Below are 25630 nucleotides of genomic sequence, written 5' to 3'. Positions count from 1 at the left end.
TAGCAAGAACTTGTCTCAAAACAAGTTTTGTTTGAAGTTTTGATATAGATCTTTTGGTCCTACCCCTTCCTCTTAGACAGCCTGGCTCGGAGGAGAGCAGGGCAGAGGGATGGGGGTGCAGAGGACACATGACCTGCAGGACAGGTCTGTCCTGCGCAGGCCGGCTCCTGCCTAACACAGGTGGTAGGAAGAGCAATGACCAGAGCTAAGGCCAAAACTCGACTTTGCAGTCAGGTGAGCCATGTTGTTAGGAGAAGGCTGGAGGCTGACGTGTGGAGCGTGGGATAAGCTTGTGCGGCAGCTGTCTGGTGTGGGGGGTTGAACCCCTGCCGTCCGTGCCCAGTCATCCTATCAGGACGCAGGGTTCTGGCAGAAGCGTCTATCTGCTGCTGCAGGTTGGGTTGGGCTTCTCTGGCTGTGCAAGTGTTGGATAAGCCTGGGGGCCAGGATTCCTGCAGAGCTTTTTTAAAAATTTTTTTTTATTGTAAAGATACTATACAGAGGGTTACAGTTACATGAGTGAGGTAATGAGTACACTTCCTCTTGAACATTGTTACCCCTTCCATTGTTTTCCCCCTACCATCCCCTCCCTCCCTCCCTTCCCCGAGGTTCTTTTTTTTCTTTTTTTGATTGTGATTAAGTGATTACATAATTTCCGGAAATTCACAGTATTGTGGAATAATGATGCTCATTTAAAGTCACAAGTTCATTCTAGCTTTCCTAGAGCAAATTGTCTATCACAGTCTGTAATATATAACAGTGTTCACATGTTATATACCATATATGTGATCAGCAGCATGGGGATATTTGGTAGTGGTTCAACCAGATGAGTGGGAGTTCTTTGTTTCTTAAGTCCTGTTAGTTTTGTCATATCACCTAACATTTTGGATTTAGCATCCACTTATCAGGGAGACCATGTACTGTTTGTCTCTTCGTTCTTGGCTTACCTTGCTCAACATGATTCCTTCTAGCTCCATCCATTTCCCTGCAAATGCCATTATTTTGTCATTTCTAATGGCCCTGCAGAGCTTTTTCAGACCAAACAATGAAGCACCCTGTTAATAAATAAAGGCAGAAGCTTAACGGGAAAAATTTCAGGGCATAAACTCTGAGAAAACAAGGACAAACCTTACTTTTCCCTTCCTCTTGACAGATTTGAGTGTGGCTCCTGGCTTAACTTCTGACCATGTGGAAAGTTATGTGGAGTTCATTGTTTTCACAGAGATTGCTGCCGCAGTCTGAGGCCTCCTTCCCTCCCCTTCCCATCTGTGTGTGGGTGCTGTCAAGGGAGCAGGGGACCTCGGTGCCTGGGGCAGATCTCTCATGATGGGATCGTTGACTCCTGGGAGGTCAGGCAGTTTCTCAGGGTTTGATGGGAGCTTTCTGCCATAAACATCTTGGCTACAGAGGGTAAAGCTCTGTGGGTCTCTTGTTTTCTCAGTCATACTTAGCATCTACAAGAAGTGTTTGTTCCAAAATCTTGATACTCACTGAACTATCTCGTGTGTTTCTTGGGAACACCCTTCACCTGCCAGCCCTACTCATGGCCCTTTTCCTCAGCAGTTCTGAGTCTCGGGGAGTGGCAGGCATGGATTTTCTAGATATCTCTGAGGAAAAGGTAACAGGGTTGTTTGGAGGGGCACAGATGTGTTACATCCTCTTTGCATATTTCCTTTCCCCGTCTCTTGTTCCTGCCTGAGAGTAACTCAGAGCTGGTGTTTAGGGAGCTTCAGGGAAGAGGCTGTAGGAATTATCTCCAGCTAAATGCCAGTGGCTCATTCCTGTAGTCAATCGTAGCTACCTAGGAGAGCCTGAGATCTGGGGATCTCAGCCAGAAAGCCCAGACAGAAAGGTCTGTGAGATTCCATCTCCAGCTAACCCGAGACATGCTAGACCGAAGGCATAGATCAGGTGGTAGAGTCCCAAGTGCAAAAAAGCTAAAGGAGCGTGACACACCCTGAGTTCAAGCCCCTAAGCCAGCACCCACCCACACACACACAAGAGAAAGGAAGAGATCCAAGAGAACTCACTTTAGTGGGCACCACTGGGGAGGCAACTCTTTCTCCCATGGACCTCCACACAGCTCCTTCCTCCTGGCTGCGGTTCCCCTGGGAGCAGCCTGCAGGGACACATGTCCAGTATGGAACTGTGGTCAAGGAAGGGGTTTCCTGGGCGAGAGTGTGCCCATAGTGCCTAGCACAGTTCTTAGAGCCCTCTCCTCCATTTGTAACACTTCTCAGAGCCACCACGTGCCTGGTGTTTGACCAAGGAAGCCTGCAGGTCTGTTTCTGATGAGCCCGTTGTGGCCAGTGTTGGGCAGGAGTCAGGTGTTGGGATGTGGTGCTTGAGTTGAGGCTGAGGAATGAAGGGACCCTCGGGTACCTGAGGATGGGGCTGGAAGTGAGATGGGGAGGCATGGACAGGTCCTGTAGGGCAGAGCCTTGAATGGGCAGCCCAGGTGGGAGCCCTGGGCTGCGAGGAGAGTAGACCCTGAGGTTGCCAGGCGTCAGCGCCCAGCTCAGCTCCGGCTGGTCCTGGGGAGGTCTACCTTGTGTGCATGCCCGCTGGTACAGCCTACAGGGTCTACTCATTGTCTGGCCTGGAATGCGGAAGAAGTGAGGAGCCAGGTGGGGCCTGAACGTAGTCTGGAGTCCAAAAGACCTGAGTTGGCCTCACTGAGAGAACAGGGAACCAGAGGCTCTCTCCGTGGCAGTGGAGTCTTGGGGCTGGTTCGCCAGCTGCTTCTGTATCCACGGCTTGGTGTCCACAGGCCTGGCACCAGATGCGCAGCTAGCACATGGAGGGGTGGGTGGCGGCGGGCACTTTGTGTCTTGTTTTTTCCTCTTTTCTGGTGCTGGTACTCGTGCTTGAACTCGGGTCCTTCCATTCTTTCTTGGCTTTTTCACTCAATTTAGCTGCTCTCCCACTTGAGTCATACCTCCACTGCCAGCTTTTTTACTCGTGGGTTAAAATTGGAGATAAAGAGTTTCATGGGACTTTTCTTTTTTTTTTTTTTTTTTGGGTCCGGTTGTGGGGCCTGAACTCTGGGCCTGGGCGCTGTCCCTCAGCTCTTTAGCTCAAGGCTAGCGCTCTACCACTTGAGCCACAGAGCCACTTCTGGCTTTTTTCTTTTTGCTTATGTGGTGCTGAGGAATCGAACCCATGGCCTCAGGCATGCAAGGCAAGCGCTCTACCACTGAGCCACCTTCCCAGCCCGTCATGGGACTTTTCTTACTAGATGGGCTCGGAACCATGATCCTCAGATTTCTGCCTCCTAAATAGTTAATGTTATAGGCATGAGCCATTAATGCCCAGCTCGCTTTTATTGTTTGCTTGTTTGTTTCATACAGTTATAACATTCTAGGGGATTTGACAGCCCCCCTTGCCCTTACCTGTTCTCTCTTTGGTAACAGACCCTATCGTGCCTGGCTGCCTACTTCAGTGCAGGGTAGGCTGAAGACCCTTCACAAGGTGCCCTGTGTCTGCCAGGGCCCCAGGAAGGCAGCCGCTGCTGAATTAAATGCCTGTGCTGCTTTAAGTCTGTAGGAAAGATATAGGGGCTCTCCTAGAGCTGTGACAGACATGTTGGACTGCAATCCCAAGGCTCTCCAGAAATTAATTTGTATGTATGTATTCTTTGCATGTTTTCGTATCTTCACTATACTGAGATTTGAAAACATGCTTTCTTGCCCTGACGTGGCCTGCAACGCCCTCCGTTCCTAGAACACTGTACTAGGCAATGCCCTTGAGCCAGTATAGTGATGTGTGCGTGTTTAGAAAGAGTCCATGTGAATGCGTAGAAGTCTCCTGCAGTAATGGTGTCCACTCTCCACCAGCCTGTGCACGTCCGGTGTGGTGCGGCTCCACATCAACAGCTGGCTGGAGGTGAGTTTCTGCTTGCCGCACAAGATCCACTACACAGCCTCCAGCCTGATTCCCCCCGAGGCCATCGAGCGGAGCCTGAAAGCCATCCGGTAAGAAACCCTCCTTCTGCCTTCTTCTCAAGACTCCACAGCTTCTTCTATCCCACAGTTCTTCTCTTCTTAATGCAAACAATTGTCAGGAAGTGCTCCACTGTTAATAAAAGCACTTTTTTTTTGTTTTTTGTTTTTTGGGGGGGTCTGGTCGTGGGTCCTGAACTCTGGGCCTGGGCGCTGTCCCTCAGCTCTTTAGCTCAAGGCTAGCGCTCTACCGCTTGAGCCACAGCGTCACTTCCAGCTTTTTTCTTTTTTCTTACGTGGTGCTGAGGACTCGAACCCAGGGCCTCAGGCATGCAAGGCAAGCGCTCTACCACTGAGCCGCCTTCCCAGCCCCAAAAGCACGTTTTTTGTATCTGGTTCTGTCCAGAAATGATCTGTCCTCGGTTTCTCCTGGGCCCTTCCAGACTGCTTTGCTGGGTGAGGCCGCTCCCTGCCAAGGTCTGTTCCCCATGCTGGGCTGGGCCACTCAGGAGGCTGTGTGGCATAGTGTGCTGAAAACCCAGAGCTCCAGTAAGTCAGACTATATCACAGGAAGTAGCACTGTGGCTCAAAGTGGTAGAGCGCTAGCCTTGAGCAAAGGAGTTCAGGGACAGCGCCCAGGCCCTGAGTTCAAGCCCCACAAAAGAGGAGGGGGAGGGAGAGGCGAGAGAGAGCGCTGGGGTGCCAGCGGCTCACGCCTGTAATCTTACCTACCCAGGAGGCTGAGATCTGAGGATCGCAGTGCAGAGCCAGCACAGGCAGGAAAGCCCATGAGACTCTTATTTCAAATTAACTACCAGAAAACTGGAAGTTGTGCTGTGGCTTAAGTGGCAGAGCTCTAGCCTTGAGCACAAAGAGACTCAGGGACAGTGCCCAGGTCCAGAGTTCATGCCCCATAACCGACAAAAAAAAAAAAGAAATTATTATTATTACTTTTTTTTAATACCCATCCTGGGCACTGTCCCTGACCTTTTTTTTGCTCAAGGCTAGTGCTCTACCACTTGAGTTACAGGTGCCTTTCCAGCTGTCTTGGTGGTTAATTGGAGATTTGAGTCTCTTGCATGCGTGCACACACACACACACACACACACACACACACACACACACACACGCACGCACACGCGTGCGTGCCTGGAGCCCGGGTTGTAGCTCAAGGATGGAGCACTCGACTAGCAGGCATGAGACTCTGGTTCCATTCCCAATATCTAAAGGAAAAAGAAAGAAATGAGATCCTGGCACATTCTAGAACATTTGGAAATCACAGAAAACAAAGCACTGACAGTTTCCTCCCCACCCCCACAATTAGCTCTCCAGGTCAGATGCTTTTTCTCCCATTCTCCCTGCTCAGCGTATCTGTTTATGTCGTTCTGTTCTCAGTTTGTGTAGGGGATTTTGCTCTTCCTGGGTTTGGGACCATTACCTCAGGAGGAAATTCACTCTTCTGCAATTAGCAAACATACTAGTTGATCCCAGGGGTAGGATGTGGAATTGGTGAGGTATTCAGTTCTTCCTCTTGTGTTTTGTTCTAATTTCTTTTCCTTGGGAATAACAGTAATTCTTGTAAATTTTCTTTTAAAAAAGTAGTAGACAGGTGCTGATGGCTCACGCCTGTAATCCTAGCTACTTAGGAGGCTGAGATCTGAGGATCGTAGTCCAAAGCCAGCCCAGGCAGGAAAGTTTGTGAGACTGAGCTCCAATTAACCAACAGAAGAAAAGGAAATGACACTCTGGCTCAAAGTGGTAGAGCAGTAACCTTGAGCAAAACTCAGGGACAGCATCCAGGCCCTGAGTTAAAGCCCCAACAACAACATCAACAAAATTAGTACATATGAGTTGTACAAGGAGGATTTCATTGTGATATTGCGTATGTACATATAGTTTGTCCAGCTCACACTTACCTCTATTCCTCTCCTTTATCTGTGTGTGTGTGTTTGTGTGCATGGGCACATGCTGGTATTGGAGCTTGAACTTAGGGCTTCGACACTGTCCCTTAACCTTTACACTCAGGGATAGCTCTACCACTTGAGCCACAGCTCCACTTTTTTTTTTTTTTTGGTTATGGGCTTGAACTCTGGGCCTGGGCGCTGTCCCTCAGTTCTTCAAGGCGAGCACTCTACCAGTTGAGCCACAGCACCACTTCTGGTTTTCTGGTGGTTTAGAGGAGATAAGAGTCTCACAGAAGCCAGGCATCAGTGGCTCACGCCTGTAATCCTAACTTCTCAGGAGGCTGAGATCTGAGGATCACAGTTCAAAGCCAGCCCAGGCAGGAAAGTCCGTGAGATTCTTACCTCCAATAAACCACTAGAAAACCAGAAGTGGCGCTGTGGCTCAAGCGGTAGAGCGCTCGTCTTGAGCTAAAGAGTGCAAGGACAGTGCCGAAGCCCAGAGTTCCAGCCCCACGACTGACAAAAAAAAAAAAAAGTCTTGAGGATTTTCCTGCCCGGGCTGGCTTTGAACCATGATCCTTAGATCTCAGCCTCCTGAGTAGCTAGGATGACAGGTGTAAGTTACTGGTGCCCAGCTTGGCTTTTTCCTTTCTTCTGGTTAGTGGGAGATAACGAATCTCACATACTTACCTGATTAGTCTGGCTTTGAACCTCAGTCCTCAGATCTCAGCCTTCTGAGTAGCTAGGATTACAGATGTAAGCCATTGGCACTGCCTACTTCTTTATCTTAAAACAATTCTTTCCTTCTTAAAACAATATAAACAGTTCTTACTGTTCCACTTTCATACATGAAAATAAACTACTCTGACTATATATATATATATATATATATATATATATATATATATTTTTTTTTTTTTTCCCCCCCCTCTCCTTTTTGTTGGTCCTGGGGCTTGCACTCAGGGCCAGGGCACTGTCCCTGAGCTTTTTCATTCAAGGCTAGTTTTCTACCACTTGAACCACAGCGCCATCTTCTGGTGGCTAATTGGAGATAAAGGTCTCATGAACTTGCCTGCCCAGGGCTGCTTGGAATCCAGATCCTCAGATCTTAGCTCCTGTACAGCTAGGAGGCCAGGTGTGAGCCACCAGCATCTGCCTCATATTTGTTCGTATTCATCCCTGCTCCTGCTGGTACTCACTCCCCAAACGGCCTCTGCAGTTCTCAAGGCGCCTCTCTGATTCCTCCCTCAGCCTCACACACCATTACTTAACTCTGTTTCTCAGCCCGTACCATGCCCTGCTGCTCCTCAGTGATGAGAAGTCCCTGCTGGCCGAGCTCCCTGTTGACTGCTCCCCGGCACTGGTACGTGTGATCAAGACCACGTCCCCCGTGAAGAACCTGCAGCAGCTCTCACAGGATGCCGACCTGGCCTTGCTGCAGGTAGGCCTCGGGGTGAAGTCGGGAGGTATCGGGCATGCCCTGTGGCATGCCCAGGGCCCCTGTCTGGCTGAGAGCTTCTGCATGGACTGTAGTGAATGAGCGTGGCTCCCACGGGAGCTCACTCCTCTGCTGAGGAGAGGTTAGGCACGCTGTGGGATAAAGGAGAGGGTTGCTTCCACGCTGAGCCTGGAGGAGCGATCCCCAGGCTGGGTGGGGCGGGTCGGGAGTGCAGGGCACTTAGGGTATCATAGCTGACTCCCACAGGTCATCCATAGCTCAGGGAGCCTCACAAGTAGCTCGTGGCCAAGCACGTGGCGGGTAAAGTCCACTTGCCTCAGCCTGAGCACGGCACTACGCTGTGTGTTCATAGCCTGGCTTCGGCTGGCTGTGTAAATGCCTGCTTCTTGCTTAGTGAAGGGGGAGAGGGGACGCAAAGAAGCTCCATCAGGGGTTGGGTTGCTCTGGGGTCATCTGTGCCGCGGCTGTGAGCCAGAGCCTGTGGGTGGCCAGACCCACCAGACAGCCACCAGGGGGCAGCAGACCCACCCTGGGACTCGAATGAGGCCACAGCATGGTGCAGGCCTGCTTGTCCCCTTCTGGCGGTTTCTTGGTGCTGTGTGGGTCTGAGAAAGGGGTGTGGGTCTGGGAAGGGGTGGCATGACCATGGTCTGTGCCTGGCAGACTCGCAAGCTGTTTTTAAATTCCTTCTTTCAGAATAGGTGTTCCCTGCTGGGCGCTGGTGGCTCAGGCTTGTAATCCTGGCTACTCAGGAGGCTGAGATCTGAGACTCAACTCAAGATTCAAAGCCAGCCTGAGCAGAAAAGCACCCAGATTATCTCAGATTAACCAGCAAAAAAAGCCAGAACTGGAGATGTGGCTCCAGCCTTGAGAGTGAGAGTATAGGGCCTGAGGTGGAGCCCAGCACTCGCACCAAAACAATAGGAAGATGAAGAGCCTCTTCCCTTTGAGAGCAGTTGGCAGATTCTGCCTTTGTGTTCCAGCCTGGCTGCTGGGCTGGCCAGGATCCTGTGAGCAGAGCCTGTCCTGCCTGCTCCGTGTCCTCCAGACAGGGCCGTCCCGGACTTGCTGCTCCAGCACACCTGCGGAGTGGGAGTGGCCTTGTTCTCATGGGGAGGCCATGGGGGAGGCAGCCGTGAGCGTATTCACATCCTGTGCCAACACTAGAAAGGAGCTGGCCACTTTTTATACTGCGAGACTGTCTGATGGGTCTGTGCTGGGTGAGTGACTGTAAAGTCTCTTTGGACAAAGCGTTGATGTCCTTTGATGTCTCCTTCACTTCTCGGTCTTGGCCTTGCCTGGGGGTGGGGAGGGCTGTTTATTTTTTATTTATTTTTTGTCTGGTCGTGATGCCTTGAACTCTGGGCCTGGGCGCTGTCCCTCAGCTCTTCAGCTCCAGGCAAGCGCTCTACTGCTTGAGCCATTGCACCACTTCCGGTTTTCTAGTGGTTTATTGGAGATAAGAGTCTCACGGACTTTCCTGCCTGGGCTGGCTTTGAACCATGATTCTTAGATCTCAGCCTCCTGTGTAGCTAGGATGACAGGCGTGAGCCACCGGCGCCCGGCTTATTGTTTCCTTTCATACCGCCCCCTGCTGAGCTCTGTGCAGTCAGGGTTGGTACTGGGATGGCTGTGTGGAAGTCCCTGGGGCCCAGCCTTGCTGGCTCATCTTGCCAGCCTCTGGGACTGCTGCTTTGCTCAGTGTCCCTGTGGGGAGCCCTGGTGGTCCTGGCCTTCTGGGAAACGTCTGTATCAGTTACGCATGCCACAGAATGACTTAAAGTTACTCGTGTCCATTTTATTTTATTTTATTTTTATTTTTTTGTCGGTCGTGGGGCTTGAACTCTGGGCCTGGGCACTGTCCCTCAGCTCTTCAGCTCAAGGCGAGCGCTCTACCACTTGAGCTACAGCGCCACTTCCGGTTTTCTGGTGGTTTATTGGAGATAGGAGTCTCATGGTCTCTCCTGCCCGGGTTGGCTTTGAACCGCGATCCTCAGATCTCAGCTAGGATTACAGGCGTGAGCCACCACCGCCCGGCTCTCGTGTCCATTTTAATCCAGAGAGTAGCAAAGAGTTGTTGTTACAAGTTTTGATGGGCGCCAGATCTCAGGAGGCTGAGATCTGAGGATTATGGTTTGAAGCCAGCCTGGGCAAGAAGGTGAGATTCTTTTCTTAGTTTGGTCAGTCATGGGGCCTGAACTCGGCCTGGGCGCTGTCCCTCTTCAGCTTAAGTCCTCTACCACTTGAGCCACAGCCTCACTTCCACCTTTTTCTGCTTCTGCGGTGCCAAGGAATTGAACCCAGGGCCTCATTCATGCAAGGCAAGCACTCTACCACTGAGCCACCTTCATAGTCCCACAAGTGAGATTTTTTTTTTTTTTTTTTGTCGGTTATGGGGCTTGAACTCTGGGCCTGTGCACTGTTCCTCAGTTCTTCAGCTCAAGGCGATCGCTTTACCACTTAAGCCACAGTGCCACTTCCAGTTTTCTGGTGGCTCATTGGAGATAAGAGTCTCAAGGACTTTCCTGCCATGGTCTGGCTTTGAACCGCGATCCTCAGATCTCAGCTTCCTGAGTAGCTAGGATGACAGGCCTGGGCCATGACACCCAGCAAGGTCTGGTCTTCTCGGCTTCCCTTTGCCTGTAGGTCTTCCAGCTTGCAGCTCACCTGGTGTACTGGGGCAAGGCTGTCATCATCTACCCACTGTGCGAGAACAACGTCTATGTCCTGTCTCCCAATGCCAGCGTTTGTCTGTGAGTATCACTGGCTTCCAGAGCCTGTAGTTGAGGGTAGGAAGGGATGGACTTGGCAGGGCGGTACCCCTGTATGGTCCTGTACCCAAAGCCCTAGAGCCCTGAGGCTGGGCTCTCGATTTCACCTTAATGCCCAGCCTTGGACATGCCCACATCTGGATTCCAGACTGGCTCAATGCTACACTGTTACTTGTCAGGATCCCCTTTCCTGGCTGAGATGAGAGGGACTGGGTGGCTGGTGAAAAGGCAGGGTCTTGCTCTGCCTAGCAGAGGTCTGCCAGGATCCCTCGCTGCACCCTGTCCTCGTCCGACCGTCCCGGCCTGCCCACCATCCCGTGATTCTCTGCAGCCCCCTGGGAGCCTGTGTTGAGAGCAGCCAGGGGTCAGCTGCCCACTGCTGTGTTCTTGTCCCAGGTACTCACCACTGGCTGAGCAGTTCTCCCACCAGTTTCCATCCCATGACCTGCCATCTGTTCTGGCCAAGTTTTCCTTGCCAGTCTCCTTGTCGGAGTTCAGGAGTCCTCTGGCCCCGCCAGTACAGGAGGTGAGTGACAGAAACCTCGGGAGTCGGTCTGCAGCCTGTGAGCTCAGGTACCACCTCCTGACTGTCCTGTCCAAGAGGCCTTTCACACTGCCACCCCTCCCGCCTGGGGCTGGCAGCGCTCTGTGCATCTGCGTGACCCGAAAGCCAGCTGTCAGGTGGCTGCCTGCACACACTCCGCTCGTGACCAGTCTGTGTAGTCCCCTTAAAGGTGGAACTGAGGCTGGGCGCCGGTGGCTCACACCTGCCATTCTAGCCACTCAGGAGGCTGAGATCTTAGGATCTCGGCTCAAAGCCAGCCTGGGTAGGAAAGTCTGTGAGATTCTGATCTCCAATAAACCACCAGAAAATCGGAAGTGGTGCTGTGGCTCAAGTGGTAGAGCACTCGCCTTGAGCTGAAGAGCTGAGGGACAGCACCCAGGCCCAGAGTTCAGGCCCCACGACTAACCAAAAAAAAAAAAAAAAAAAATAGAACTGCTTAGCCTTGCCCAGAGCATGCTGGCCTCTCCTGGCCCGTGCTGCTTTCCCACAGATGGAGGGTGCGATGGTAGCTTCTTCGTCTGAGCCTGGACCCTACCTCCCAGGAGAGCTTGGCGCCAGTCTCCTGGCTCCTTGGAGCTTGGCCTCAGGGCCCAGAATCTCCTTATCCAAAAGGACTTTTCAGTGGACCTTCCTGGGACTACCCCTGCCCAGTGTGGCAGGAGGTAGAGAGGGGGAGAATGAGCTCTGTGGGTGGCTTCCCTGTGTGCTTTAAGGTTCTATTGTACAGCCTCTTCCTTGGTGAGAGGAACCTGCCCCTCCCTTCCACTGACTGCCGGACCAGGGGCAGGGCCAGGTAGTTTTGACAAGGGCTGGGGCAAACTGGCTGTTTTCACAGCCTTGTTCTCAAAAAACAACGTATGCCAGATCTCCTGAACTGAGTACTTAAAATTAATTAAACCCTTTTCTTCTCAAACTGTGAATGAGAAAAAGATCCTGGTTTTTCAGTTAATTTAGACCCTGAGTATGACAGAGCTTTTCATTTCTGGGCGCAGTGCCAGGTGGTACCAGCTGGATAAAGGCCACACTCTGCATCCGCTCTGTCTCCAGCTCCCTGCGGCTCTCGGGAGGGGCCAGCGGTGCTCCTGTCCCAGCACAGACTGCCCAGTTGTCTGGTTCATGTGGGGTGAGCAGTCCAGGCCATGCGCGAGCAGTTCCTTAGATCTTGCTGGGGGCTTGGACGCCCTGGCGTTGGTCCTACCAGCTCCGGGGGATGACGTGCTGTGCCGTGCTTACAAAGCTCCTGGGCCTGCCTCCCTTCCTTCCCTTCTCCCTCTTACCTTCCTTTCCCTTCGTCCCTTCCTTGCCTCCTTCTTTCCTTCCTTTCCCTTTGTCCTTTCCTTCTCTCCTTTATTAGCATATATTAGTTACACAAAAGGGACTTCATTGTGATATTTGCACACACACAAATATCTATGTATTCTGATCACACTCATTCCCTAATCTCCCTTACCCTTCCCCCTTCTTTTTAAAACAGTTCTGGCATATTTCCTTGCTTTGTTTTCATAGAAGCAAATAAACTACTGCAACTGTATCTACCATTCACCGTTTCCCTTCCCCTCCACTGGTACCTCCGTTCAAGAGAATCTGTTTTGCTCTTCTGTTAAGTGTGTATAGTTGTGCCAAGGGTTTTTACTATGTAGTTCAGCCATGCATATGTTGTATTTTGCTCAGAACCATCTCCCTGGCTTTCTGTCTTCCAACCCCCTATTCACAGTTTCATTGAGACTCCTTATTGCTTTCTTCACACACAGATGCAATACATTTAGAAGTTATTCACCCTGTCTTTCTGCTCCCCTCCCCCTAAATCCCACAGGCAGCGTTATGTTGTGTGTTCCATGTTACACGTAGTTTGTCACCCTCTGGTTGTCTTGGGTTTGGCCAGGGTTAGTATATGCAGCCTCAACCCCACTTCCTTCTGGGCAGTGACTGGGCAGCGGTCCCTCCTAGACCTGAGGTGAGACCATTGGTGCCCTCCGACCAACCGTGAGGAGCTGGGTTAGATGTCAGCCCCCTGCATGCCTCTGGGAGGGAGGGCAGGAGGTCCCTGTCCCTAGTTTTCTTCTGAAACCACCTGGGTGTCCGGGCTGATTTGAAGGCAGATCCAGAGAGAATCTTCTGCTCACGGGCAGCTGCCTGCAGCTTTTTTCCGAGCAGTATCTGGGCTTGTTCAAGAGTGCATTGGGGTCCAGGAGGGAAGCATAGTGGGTGACTGGAGGGGAGGCCAGCTCGGAGAAGCGGGGGGAGTGTGTGGAGGTGGGATCCGGGGGCCTTCCTGGCCCTGCCTGTCCTGAGGCGTGGCCTTGAAGAGCTAGCCAGCATCTGGGGCTCCTTGGCCAAGGTGAGGGCCTCCTGCTTAGGAGTTGGCACCAGCTGGTTCTACCTCGGACACCGGTTTCCTTGTCCCCAGGAGGGAATTGTGTTGGGGTGAGGAAACTGGCTCAGCCCCCACCTCCTGTTCCTCACGCAGACCCAGCTCATCCAGATGGTGGTGTGGATGCTGCAGCGCCGGCTCCTCATCCAGCTGCACACCTACGTCTGCCTGATGGCCTCGCCCAGCGAGGAGGAGGCCCGTCTGCGAGAGGAGGACGTGCCCTTCCCCGCCAGGGTTGGCGGCCGCAGCCTCAGCACACCCAATGCCCTGAGCTTCGGCTCCCCAAGTAGGGTCCCCTTCAGCCCCAGTGCAGTAGTGAGGGAGGTCTGGGGTGGTGGCCAGGAAGCCTGGCACGGGCACCTACCTGTCCACACGTGTACACGTCCCTGTCTCCCTGTACCACCGTGGCTCTGAGGCGGCGGCTCTTCTGCAGAGCATGACTGGAGTTGGGAGCAGCCTAACCACCATCACAGACAGTTGAGACCCTCTCCGTCTGCTTTCTCTGAGACAGCAGTGTTGCCATGACCCAGGCCTTTGGCTTGGGGAAGATGAGGGCCTGGTGGGTGTTTCTTGGCCTGAAGTCTGGTGTTGGGCTTCAGGCTGTATGCAAGACACCTACCTACACAGGGTGCTCTGCTCCTCTGACCCCGCCCTTCTCTCCATGAGGTGCTGGGCTCCACCCAGCATCACTCTGGGTTAGATGTCAGCCCCCCCCACCTCACAAGTCTAGCTGTGCCTCTGGACCTGAGCCAGGGTCCCTGTCCCTAGTTGTTTTCTGAATCGACCTGGCTGAGGCTAAGGAACCCAACCCTGCCTTGGGTGTAGGACGTGCAGCATGGCTACAGAGGGCAGCTCCTTGGGTCCCAGGCCTGCCACATAGGAGGACACACACCCAGGGATGCACGTTTCTAGGTGTAGGCAGAAGGTTCAGGTAGAATAACAGGAATCCTTGCTGTCTGACCTGTACCCCTCCCCCCCAGCCAGCAGTGATGACATGACTCTCACCAGTCCCAGCATGGACAACTCCAGTGCAGAGCTGCTCCCCAGTGGGGACTCCCCACTGAACAAGAGAATGACGGAGAACCTGCTGGCCAGTCTGTCAGAGCATGAACGGGCAGCCATCCTCAGTGTGCCCGCAGCCCAGAACCCTGAGGACCTCCGCATGTTTGCCAGGTGGGGGCAGAGGGTGACGGGGCGGGGCGGGGTATGCCCAATTCCAGGGTCCTGAGAAAGCAGAAGGGGACATAGGTACATGTACAGTCACGGTGGGGGAGGTGTGTTGAGTGCCGCCCTGGGGCAGAGATCCAGGCTTGGATGTTGATCTGTCACTAAGAGGCAGCAGCTCTGAGTTCTCACCCACAGGGGGCTTGGGAGCAGTTATAGGCTTAGGATGCCCATATGGTGGCCTAATGGCCTGACGGTCTGTCAAACTCACCCTGCCCAGGAAGGGTCAGGGTGCTGCATGTTGGCCTTCAGTGTGACTATGCCCCAGGCATTATGGACTATTTGCAGCTCTTCCAAACAGCTGGTCCAGGATTTTGTGCCAGCCTTAGCTACAGAAAGCCCCCTGGAGCAGGGTCCCTGCCACAGCAGCACAGAAAAGCCTCTCGCAGCCCCCTGCCTGTCAGGTCGCTGGCTTGGGCCATCCCTGGTGGGAGCAGCAGTGTCTCACGGGTTCATTTCAGGCTCTCCGCTCATCCCTGGGACACTACCAAGGCACGGGGACACACGTGTGTGTGTGTGTGTGTGTGTGCGCGCACGCGTATGCCTCCCCCTCTGCTCAGAGTTGATCCTCACCAGTGGCGGTGGGCCTCCGTGGGGCTGCCTGTGGGCCAGGCTCACGCCACCCTCTCTCCTCCAGGCTCCTTCACTACTTCCGAGGCCGCCACCACCTGGAAGAGATCATGTACAACGAGAACACACGGCGCTCCCAGTTGCTTATGCTCTTTGACAAGTTCCGTAGCGTCCTGGTGGTAACCACCCACGAGGACCCTGTCATTGCTGTCTTCCAGGCACTGCTCACTTGAGACCAGGCAGGGCACGCAGAGGCTGCACACGTATGTCATGAACTGGCATCTCCATTCGTGGTTCTCTCATTGTGGGACCCTGAGCCTGCTTCTCTAAGGCCTGGCGTTGGATGGACAGCCATCCCTGGCTGTGCTCACTGAAGTCCTCCAGACCCTGGTGTGACTGCTTCCTTGCTGTGGGCTCCAGTCAGGGTTAGCAGTACTCTTCCAGTCCTTGGGCACCTCAGCATCACTGAATTGGAGGGGCAAACACACAGAGGCTGTGCCTTTCTAACCTTGGCTATCTTTGCTGTCTTTTCACCATCTACCCTGGAGAATGGGAGGAAACCTTTGCCCATCGGACAGCTGTGGCAGCAGATTAGGTCTGAGCACCAGGCTGATCCTGTGTGGCCCAAAGCCACCACCACCTCTGTTTACCACGCACTCCCTTTCTCCCATCTCACCATCAGTCTTTCTTGCCTAGTACTACCACAGGCATTACACAAACCACCAGCAGGCTCGCGGAGCTATCTCCCTGTCCTGATCATCTGAAGGACAAGGGCATGGGCTGGCCCAAGTGAGCTTGAGTAGCCCTGTCACTCAAGGTCAGCCTGTGGCGGGGTAGCCTGACTGGCAGCACAGAACCCTGGACCTGGGTGTGTGTGCACACCGGGGGTCCTGTCCTGCAAGCACTGGCTGAAGATAGGCTCATCTGTCAGCAGGGGCCTATCTGAAATGTAGGCAAACGTTCCCTAGAAGCAAATATTTATTTGACATTTAAACAATTAAAAAAACTTGTCTGAGCAGGCTCTATGTCCTGGCCTGTATGTCCTGCTCAGCCACTTTGTCCACCACACTGACCCAAGGGCAGCCCCGGATATAGAAGCGCAGGGGCTTCTTTGTCCACTCCCCTGCCTGACCAATGCCCACACGGGCTGCTGCCACTACAGCGGGTCCACTGGGCTGCGGAGACCCATGCTCCAGCCACAGAGCCCCATCCTGGGCCAGGTCCCGCTGGTCAAAGCTCTTGTCAATGGCCAGGGCCTGGCACAGCTTGGAGGGGCCATTGCAGAGCTCCCGGTCTTTGATGGGGCGGCCGGCAGCACCCTTCCGGCGCGTGCCGCGAAGCTGTCTCATGGACTCCAGTCCTTCTAGGGGCTCTAGTGCTCGCAGCAGGACACAAGATCCATCTCCTGTGGGACAGAGACACAGCTTGAAAATCAGATTCCCCACACCTCCCTGCGCCAACATGCTCCCAGCTCTGCAAGAGTCATGCAGTGGCCTTTCTGCATGTATATCTGCACTCGCTGCTTCTGGGTGCACCCTGGCAGGAGGATTTTGGACACTCTCTCTGAGCTTTCTAAGGCTAGCACTCTACCATTCTGAGCCACAGCGCCACTTCTGGTTTTCTGGTGGTTAACTGAAGATGAGAGTCTCAAGAGACATTCCTGCTCAGGCTGGCTTTGAACTGCAGTCCTCAGATCTCAGCCTCCTGAGGAGCTAGGATATTACAGGTATGAGCCACAGGTGCCCAGCAGGATGGGTCTTCTACCTGCCTCCCCTTCTCTCCATACCTGCATTCACAAGGCAGCTGAGCCTTCTCTAAGAGCCTCTGGCAGGCAGCAAGACCTCCACCATTGCATCGTGTAACCAACACTTAGCTGTAGAGACTTACACACAGTGAGTGCCCAGAGAGCAAGGACTGCTCACTTTCTTCAGGGTAGGGTTACCCTGGCCGGTTCCTGGGGGCTCCCCGCCTGCCACGCCCCTCAACACCCCTCGGGCAAACTGGTTCACAGCAGAGCAGCAGCCAGTGAATACATGCTGGGAGAGCCCTATCTGTGACTCTTGAGGAGAGGACACATGGCGGCAGGAGGTGCCTTAGGGCCCCATTTTCCTTGGTCTCTTCTGGCCCAACCTTCTATCAGGCTGGACTACTTCATGGGCTAGAAATGATGGGCTGACACTCTTGGGCCTAGCGGCCTTACAGTGACAGACACCCCAATTCTTCCTGCCCTGTGTGTCTGGAAAGGCCCTCAGGCTTCCTGGCTGAAGACTGTGACAGCCTGGGCCCTGGCAGAGCAACCCTGACTCCAGTTCAGCTGCTCTCCTGGGACACTCACTGCCACTGGCCTGTGCGGCTCTGGCTGCCGAGGTCCTGGGAGTCACCTGTTAGTCCCTGCTCTTGGGCCTTGGCTACAAGGTTGTACCTCGTCCCAGTGCCTGTCCAGGGTGGACAAAGCCATGTTCTCCAGCCCAGCTTGCACCTGGCAAACAATAGGTTCTTCTAAGTACATGCCACTCAGCTGGCCAGTTTTCAAATGCAAGCAAAGCATGAAGCTCCTGGGCTTTTGCCCTTGCTGCTCTCAGCTTCCCACCCGATTCCCTGTGTGCACCTGCCCCTTCTGTCTCCCTGCCCTCCCTGCTCCTGAGCCACCTGGGAATGGGCACAGAGGAAGCTTCACCTCATCACTACCCCCGCTCTCTTAACTCGATGGAACAGCTCCATCCTTACTTACCAAGCCGTCTTCTGTCCTCTGTAGCCCTCAGTGCTCACGCTCTTAAATCTTAAGTAGCTCCTGGCCCCCGTGTGTGCTGCTCATACTCCCTGAGCCAAATGGACGCTCCTAGAGCATCTGGTCACATGTTCACATGCCAGACCATGAGCCCCTTGCTGGCATCCCCGAGCATCTGGTTCAACAGGCTGAACATTCAGCAGACCAACGCTGGGACGGGCCAGCTGGACTTTGCTCCTTCAGCAGGATGCTTTGGCCTCAGACCCCGCCGTCTCCTGTACCTGGCACCGAGCTACGTGCTCACTGGGCTCCCCCTGCAACTGCAAGCACGTGGGTAAGCCCTCACAGGTGCACTGAACCTGTGTCTCCACTCATGATATCCAGAGTCAGAATTCTGCAGTGGCAGCTGACCTGGGCACTGTGGGGTGGCTGTCAGCACCCTCTATCTCCTAGATGACAGGACCCCCAAACACTGCCGAAGACAACTGTCCCTGGGTGAGAACTGATGGTGACCTCAAAATAGACTAGCGAAGCTCTGGGGTAAGCTCAGTTCATCACAAGTTAATCTCCATTCCATACCACCAGTCCCTTCTGCATTTACACCAGCACTCAGTTCTGTGCTGAGACAAGTGGTAATGTTAAGGGAACAATGCACTCTGGAGCCCCTGACCCCTTGAAATATCCTTGGCCTAAGCCGGGCGCTGGTGGCTCACGCCTGTAATCCTAGCTACTCAGGAGGCTGAGATCTGAGGATCGCGGTTCAAAGCCAGCCCGGGCAGGAAAGACCGTGAGACTCCTATCTCCAATAAACCACCAGAAAACCAGAAGTGGCGCTGTAGCTCAAGTGGTAGAGCGCTCGCCTTGAGCTGAAGAGCTGAAGGACAGTGCTCAGGCCCAGAGTTCAAGCCCCACAACCGACAAAAAAAAAAAAAAAAGAAATATCCTTGGCCCATAACAAGCAACCAGAGTACCTGGTACTGTGACCTGGCCCTGGAGCGGCACTCCCCGCCTACCTCCCCTTGTCCTCCTCTGGGGGGTCCCTCACGTGCCAGTCCTTTGCTCCCCCAAGTCCAGTGCCACTAACCTTGGCTGGAGACATTCATGCAGAAGTACATGCCATAGATGATGTACACATAGAGAGTCCCCGCTTTCATGAACATGCTGCGGTTGCGGGGGGTCTGCCGGCCACCCCTCGAGTGGGCTGCTTCATCTTCTGGCCCCACGTAGGCCTCTGTCTCCACTATGCGGCCACGAAGCTCCGTGCCATCGGCAAGTCGCCGGACAAGGACCTGTGGGCAGTCCCTCTGTTCAGGGCCATAGGGACAGGGTCCACCCCAGCCCCCAGCTCAGACCCCCTGTAGGCTCAGGAGATGTGCCAGGTGTCTAGGTACAGTGGGCCTCCCACCCACACCTGTCTTCTCCGTGCTGCTACTTGTGCTGGCATTGAGCCTGAAAGCTGCTGAGGCCATCTGTGCCGGTGCCCCCTCCCCCCCAACCCCGCACTGGGCTTGAACGCAGGGCCTTGCTCTCTCACCTGGCGTTTTCACTCAAGGCTGGCACTCTACCCTTTGAGCCATACCTCCACTTCCAAGGCCACCAATCTGCCTGGCCACCACATTGTAGGTCTTGCTCACTAAGAGTCCTGACCACAGGTTGTCATCTCAAACTTCAGCCAGAGGTTGAAGATTCTTGGAAGTTCATTGTTCACTGAGTCTCTACCTTTCCATCTCCTCTCAGGATTCGCTTGAGAACCATGCTCAGCATGAAGCCAGGCAGTGTAGAAGGGACAGGGACCCTACTCAACCACCTAGGGAATTCCCAGTGTGTGTCATGTCCCCAGTCTCTGCTGTCAAAGCAGTCCCAAGCTGGGTGCCAGTGGCTCACGCCTGTAATTCCAGCTACTCAGGAGACTGAGATCTGAGAATCACGGTTCAAAGCCAGCCCGCGTAGGAAACGCCATGAGACTCTTAACTTTACAGACTCTTGTCTGTAAAGACAAGTCACCTGCTAGGAGGTGGTGGTTCAGGAGGCTGACATCTGAGGATCATGGTTCAAAGCCAGCCTGGGCAGGAAAGTCCAATTAACCCCCAGAAAACTGGAAGTGGCACTGTTGCTCAAAGTGGTAGAGCACTAGCCTTTACTGAAAAAGAGCTGAGGGATAGCACCCAGGCCCAGTTGAAGCCCCATGACTGACCAAAAAAAAAGAAAGTAAAAAGTAGGTGTCTCCATCTCTATTTCATGTTGCTTGAGGTTCAGTAAACAAGACAGTGGTCAGGCATTGGTGGCTCATGCCTGAAACCCTAAGAGGCTGTGACCTGAGGATACTGGTTTGAATCCAGCCAAGGCAGACAAATCCAAGAGACTCTTTATCTCCAATAAACCAGCAAACAGTAACAACAAAAAACCAAAACTTAAGTACAGCACAAACCAGCCTTGAGCAAAAAAACTAAAAAGGACAGTACCCAGGCCCTGAGTTCAAGCCCCAGTACCGGCGCAATAACAAAAAATAGAAGACAAGGTGGAGGAAAGAAGGGAATGATGCTATTCCTAGATGCCCTCAAACCCCCACAGCTATCCCAGGCAATGAAGACAGGATTGGACATTTTGGAAGAGAAGCTCATGGGTGTAAGTATGCACAAGGCATTCCTGCCTTGGCTCCACTCTGCATCCTGCCACAGCTGTAAGGAGCACATGGGCAGGGGCCGCTTCCCCTCTGGAGAGCTCTCCTACTAACCCTTTGCTGGCAGGATTGAGGGAGGCAGTGTCTGCCTTAGCTCCCTCAGAGAATGGTCTTAGTCTTCATCTCAGCTCACTGCATTGAACCTTTTAAATGAGCCTGTGACCCACACTTGTGTTCTGCAAGGCTGTTCCACTGGGAAGTCATGGGAAAGGCTGTGCTCCTCGACCTGACCCATGCGCTCAAGTGGACAGCCGAAGGAGTAACTGATGTACCCAGGATGCCGAGGTTGGATGTTTTATGGAACTCTTACTTTATGCTACCTTTGGGTCCTTGACCCAAACCTGGAATAAACCTGTTCCATGTGCTGTTTTGTCCTAAGGGCTCATTACTAAGCTGTCTGTAGTGAACATTTCTTCTGACCCTTACAGGGAAGACGTCCCAACAGAAACAAAATCACATCCCTTTCCAGTAAGTTAAGGTCTGTTCTTTTTTTTTTCTTTGGTCAGCCGTGGGGCTTGAACTCTGGGCCTGGGCACTGTCCCTCAGCTCTTCAGATCAAGGTGAGCGCTCTACCACTTGAGCTACAGCGCCACTTCCGGTTTTCTGGTGGTTTATTGGAGATAGGAGTCTCACGGTCTCTCCTGCCCGGGCTGGCTTTGAACCTCGATCCTCAGATCTCAGCCTCCTGAGTAGCTAGGATTACAGGCATGAGCCACCAGCGCCCGGCTCAAGGTCTGTTCTTTTTAGCACCTAATTCTTGGCACTAGTTTTCCCCTTAACCCCAAAAACCGGCAGTCCTTGCCCCTTTTAGCCTAAAAGTATGCATTTAAAAGACAAAGATGAGCCGGGCGCTGGTGGCTCACGCCTGTAATCCTAGCTACTCAGGAGGCTGAGATCTGAGGATCACGCTTCAAAGCCAGTCCTGGCAGGAGAGACCGTGAGACTCTTACCTCCAGTTATTTACAAGATGGCTCAAGCAGCGGTACAGAGCTAGCCTTGAGCTGAAGAGCTGAGGGACAGCGCCCAGGCCCAGAGTTCAAGCCCCACAACCAACACCACCAACAACAAAAAGATAAAGGTGAGCTAGATGGTGGTGGCTCACACCTGTAATCCTAGCAACTCAGAAGGCTGAAATCTGAGGATCATGATTTGAAGCCAGCCTGGGTCTCCAGTTAACCACTAGAAAACTGGAAGTGGAGCTGTGGAGAGCACTAGCCTTGAAGAAAAGGAGCTCGGGAACAGTGCTCAGGCCCTGAGTTCAAGCCCCAGGATCACCACCAACAAACCCAGGCCAGGCAGGAAAGTGTGAGACACTTTTATCACCAATTAACCACAAAAAGCCTGAAGTGGACCTGTAGCTCAAGTGGTAGAGTGCTAGCCTTGAGCAAAATGCTCAGGGTTGGGATGCAAGCCCCAGAGCTAGTTAAGTAAATAAATTAAATAAATAAAGGAAAAAGAAGTGGGCCATGAAGGTCTGGCTGTGCTTTGGCACCTATGATGCTTCAGGCAGAACCAGCTAACTCTGGCTGTGTACGCAGGCTAACAGGTTGGGCCTTTGCACTTCCTGTCCAGCTGGCTTAGCTCGGATCCTCACCCTATACTGGGCTGCCTCTGGGGAAACTGCGTCAGTGTCAACTGAGCCACATGGCAGGGAGGGAGCTGTCCCAAGCAATTCTGATGCTAGCAACGCCCTGGCAGCCACGTTCAGTCCCGCGTGCCTGAAATGAGCGCATGGTGTCATGCGGTCAGGCCCCAGCCAGGGCACCAGCTGTGTGAGCAGACGACATGCAATGGACTGCGGTCTCAGCAAGTGGCTTTCCTGAGGACCCCGGGTGGGCGAGGCTGAGGACGCAGCTGCTGCCGTCACTGCCAGGGCAGGAGCCATTACTGGTCTCCTTTTTCTTTCCAGTGACCCCAGATAACTGGGACCCAACTGCCACGCCGACTCCAGTGGAGTCTGCTTAGCATGGGAAACCATCTATCAGACCATGATAGGGGCTTCAGAGACCTATCTCTTGAGTTTTGGGACTTCACCGAAGTCTACCTCAGAGAATGGGGCTTTACAGAAACATATCTCCAAGTTTTGGGACTTCACCGAAGTCTACCTCGGAGAATAGGGCTTCTAAGAGGCCTACTCCTGGTTTTAAAAAGGCTGGCAAACCCCTGGGAAAAGATGTGTTTCTGTCTTTCTTCCCTCATAAGAGTGCCTATTAATCTTTTACTGCTTCTACTGCTTTTTGTACTTGCTCATTGTCAACGTTCCCTTATTCAAAGCTCTTTCTTAAGAGTGTTGACGACTCCAATATCTGATGAGTGTCTTAAAAATATGACGGACTCAGCCGGGTGCTGGTGGCTCATGCCTGTAATCCTAGCTACTCAGGAGGCTGAGATCTGAGGATCGCGGTTCAAAGCCAGCCCGGGCAGGAGAGACCGTGAGACTCCTATCTCCAATAAACCACCAGAAAACCGAAAGTGGCGCTGTAGCTCAAGTGGTAGAGCGCTCGCCTTGAGCTGAAGAGCTGAGGGACAGCGCCCAGGCCCAGAGTTCAAGCCCCACGGCCGACAAAAAAAAAAAAAAAAAAAAAAAATGACGGACTCACCAGAGTTAAGTGCTAACCCTGAAACCCCTCTTATGAAGGCTAGTAGACAAGTTATAAGTAAATATAAAAGTATTGGGGGTTTCACAAAGTCACTTCAGCAGAAGGAATTGTTTGTAAGGGACTTACAAGAAGCTGTAGGCTCAGCTAAAACAGAAAGAATGTATGGCAATTGCTGAGATAATTATTTAGGAGAGAGAATTTCCTGCTGTTTACTAAGAGAATTGCTAAACCTAGAGAACTGCTAGGTCTCCTTAAAGTTTACTATTAAAGAAGAGACAGGAAAGATCTTATGGGAAAGTTAAGACCTCTATAAAAATAGGTAATGGTTAATTGGTGACAAACATCGAAACCCAAACCCATTGTATTCCTTAGAGATAAGCGGAAGATAAATGCCTATCAGGTGCCCAGCTGGTGACCACCCAAGAAAGAAGCCATGCAGCAAGATTGTGTAACCTTTTGCCCTTTCTCATGAAGACTTCTGTTATAAAAGTTTGCTATCCTCTGCATTAAATCGCACTCAGCACTCAGCATCCACTCCTAATGTGTGTGAGTTGTCTGTTTGCTATCTCCCCATCCTATTCCAGGTTCCTCCCCTAGGTATCCTCCGTCATCCCGACAGAACCCGGTCCGCGGCACCCAACTATCCAGGAACTTGTGCGTGCGCGCTAGTGAGGCGCACCTGGGCAGCGGTCACCCCGGGGCGGATGTTACCTGTCCCAGAAATGCCCGGGCGAGGGGGACTGCTGGCTGGTTGAAAAACTCCGTCCCCAGCCGCATACCAGGCTCCTTTGGACTGGAGAAGTAGACGCTGTGCCGGAGGCCCGGGGTCCGGGGCGGCGCCCGGGGAGGGGAGGCCCGCAGGGTGTCCGCTGGCGACCGCGGCTCTCCCGCCTCTGCCCGCCGCTGCTGCCTTTTTTGCCCGGTCTTCGGAAAAAGCTGAAACCGGAGGGGAAACGGATCTCTAGGTGCGGAAGGCCCGGGGTGTGCTCACGGGGGCCTGCCTCGGTTTCCCCGTCCGCAGCGGGCAGCGCCCACGCCACAGGTTGTCAGGCCCCGCCCCCCGCCGGCCCCGAGGCCCCGCAGCCCCCGCCGGCCCCGAGGCCCCGCCCCCCGCAGCCCCCGCCGGCCCCGAGGCCCCGCAGCCCGCAGCCCCCCCCGGAGGCCCCGCAGCCCCCGCCGGCCCCGAGGCCCCGCAGCCCCCGCCGGCCGCCACCCCCGGAGGCCCGGCCCCCGCCGGACCGTGACATGACCGTGGCCGCGGCCTCTCACCCGGCTCGCTCCCCGGCCGGCCCCGGCGCCTTCCGGGCGGCGCGCTGGTCCCGGAGGCGGAGGTCCGTCGGGCGCGGCCTCGGGCGCCGGCTCCCCGCGAGCTCGGGCCGCGCCGCGCGCTCGCATCCGGCCGCTCGGCCAGCGCGTCCCGGCCGCCGGAAGTGGGCGGGGCCGCGCCTGCGCGGAAGGCGCCGGGGGGGGAGGCGCCGCGGCCCCCGGTACGGGATCGGGGAGAGGCTCCGGCTCGCGGGCGTCAGACCGCACGGGGTGGGGCCGGGGACCGCGTCTCCTGAGTCCGGAGGGCCTGGCCCCGCGGTCGGGCTCTCCGCGGGAGCAAGGGGCGGGCGGGCGGGCGGGGATTCTTACCCCGCCGCGCACCCCCAGCGCGCGCTCCCCGCCCGCCCCCGGACCCGCGCTCCCCGCCCGCCCCCGGACCCGCGCTCCCCGCCCGCCCCCGGACCCGCGCTCCCCGCCCGCCCCCGGACCCGCGCTCCCCGCCCGCCCCCGGACCCGCGCTCCCCGCCCGCCCGCCCCCGGACCCGCGCTCCCCGGACCCGCGCTCCCCGCCCGCCCCCGGACCCGCGCTCCCCGCCCGCCCGCCCCCGGACCCGCGCTCCCCGGACCCGCGCTCCCCGCCCGCCCCCGGACCCGCGCTCCCCGGACCCGCGCTCCCCGCCCGCCTCCGGACCCGCGCTCCCCGGACCCGCGCTCCCCGCCCGCCCCCGGACCCGCGCTCCCCGGACCCGCGCTCCCCGCCCGCCCCCCGGACCCGCGCTCCCCGCCCGCCCCCGGACCCGCGCTCCCCGCCCGCCCCCGGACCCGCGCTCCCCGCCCGCCCGCCCCCGGACCCGCGCTCCCCGGACCCGCGCTCCCCGCCCGCCCCCCGACCCGCGCTCCCCGCCCGCCCGCCCCCCGACCCGCGCTCCCCGGACCCGCGCTCCCCGCCCGCCCCCCGACCCGCGCTCCCCGCCCGCCCGCCCCCGGACCCGCGCTCCCCGCCCGCCCGCCCCCGGACCCGCGCTCCCCGCCCGCCCCCGGACCCGCGCTCCCCGCCCCCGGACCCGCGCTCCCCGCCCCCGGACCCGCGCTCCCCGCCCCCGGACCCGCGCTCCCCGCCCCCGGACCCGCGCTCCCCGCCCCCCGACCCGCGCTCCCCGCCCCCCGACCCGCGCTCCCCGCCCGCCCCCCGACCCGCGCTCCCCGCCCCCGGACCCGCGCTCCCCGCCCCCCGACCCGCGCTCCCCGCCCGCCCCCCGGACCCGCGCCCTCCGCTCCGCGCCCCCCGTGTCCGCGGGCCCTCCGCTCCCCTCCCCGTGTCCGCGGGCCCTCCGCTCCCCTCCCCGTGTCCGCGGGCCCTCCGCTCCCCTCCCCGTGTCCCCGTGTCCGCGGGCCCTCCGCTCCCCTCCCCGTGTCCGCGGGCCCTCCGCTCCCCGTGTCCTCGTGTGTGCAGGGCCTCCCGCACACCGTGCAGCCTGTAGAAATCCTTGAGGTCCTCCTGAACTGTCCCTGAGCGCGTGGCCCCGGCTCAGCCCCACAGCACAGCAGCTC

At 55.5% G+C, this 25630-nt stretch overlaps 2 protein-coding genes across 3 annotated transcripts in view; one reads left to right on the top strand and one right to left on the bottom strand.

Annotated features, from left to right (window-relative positions):
• The window catches only part of LOC138825367 (GATOR1 complex protein NPRL3), a 35312-nt gene extending 19489 nt beyond the window's left edge, over window positions 1-15823 (top strand). For both annotated transcript variants that reach the window (XM_070019820.1, XM_070019821.1), the window contains exons 7-13: window positions 3837-3974; window positions 7130-7286; window positions 9951-10057; window positions 10472-10601; window positions 13108-13297; window positions 13992-14184; window positions 14873-15823. In XM_070019820.1, coding sequence (XP_069875921.1) covers window positions 3837-3974; window positions 7130-7286; window positions 9951-10057; window positions 10472-10601; window positions 13108-13297; window positions 13992-14184; window positions 14873-15038 — 1081 coding nt within the window. In that variant the 3' untranslated portion in view covers window positions 15039-15823. The remainder of the gene's footprint in view (window positions 1-3836; window positions 3975-7129; window positions 7287-9950; window positions 10058-10471; window positions 10602-13107; window positions 13298-13991; window positions 14185-14872) is intronic.
• On the bottom strand, window positions 15766-24226 carry LOC138825368 (DNA-3-methyladenine glycosylase-like). Its single transcript, XM_070019822.1, has 4 exons — window positions 24083-24226; window positions 23525-23749; window positions 18618-18822; window positions 15766-16210 (listed from the first exon to the last, which is right to left on the bottom strand). The coding sequence occupies exons 1-4, from the start codon at window positions 24206-24208 to the stop codon at window positions 15828-15830; spliced, it is 939 nt and encodes a 312-aa protein (XP_069875923.1). The 5' UTR covers window positions 24209-24226; the 3' UTR covers window positions 15766-15827.
• Window positions 24227-25630: the final 1404 nt, after the last annotated feature.

The sequence above is a fragment of the Dipodomys merriami genome, unplaced genomic scaffold (genome assembly GCF_024711535.1).
Source record: "Dipodomys merriami isolate MVZ:Mamm:240054 unplaced genomic scaffold, mDipMer1.0.p SCAF_137, whole genome shotgun sequence".
Taxonomy (NCBI): domain Eukaryota; kingdom Metazoa; phylum Chordata; class Mammalia; order Rodentia; family Heteromyidae; genus Dipodomys; species Dipodomys merriami.
This window is presented reverse-complemented; position numbering and strand designations above follow the sequence as displayed.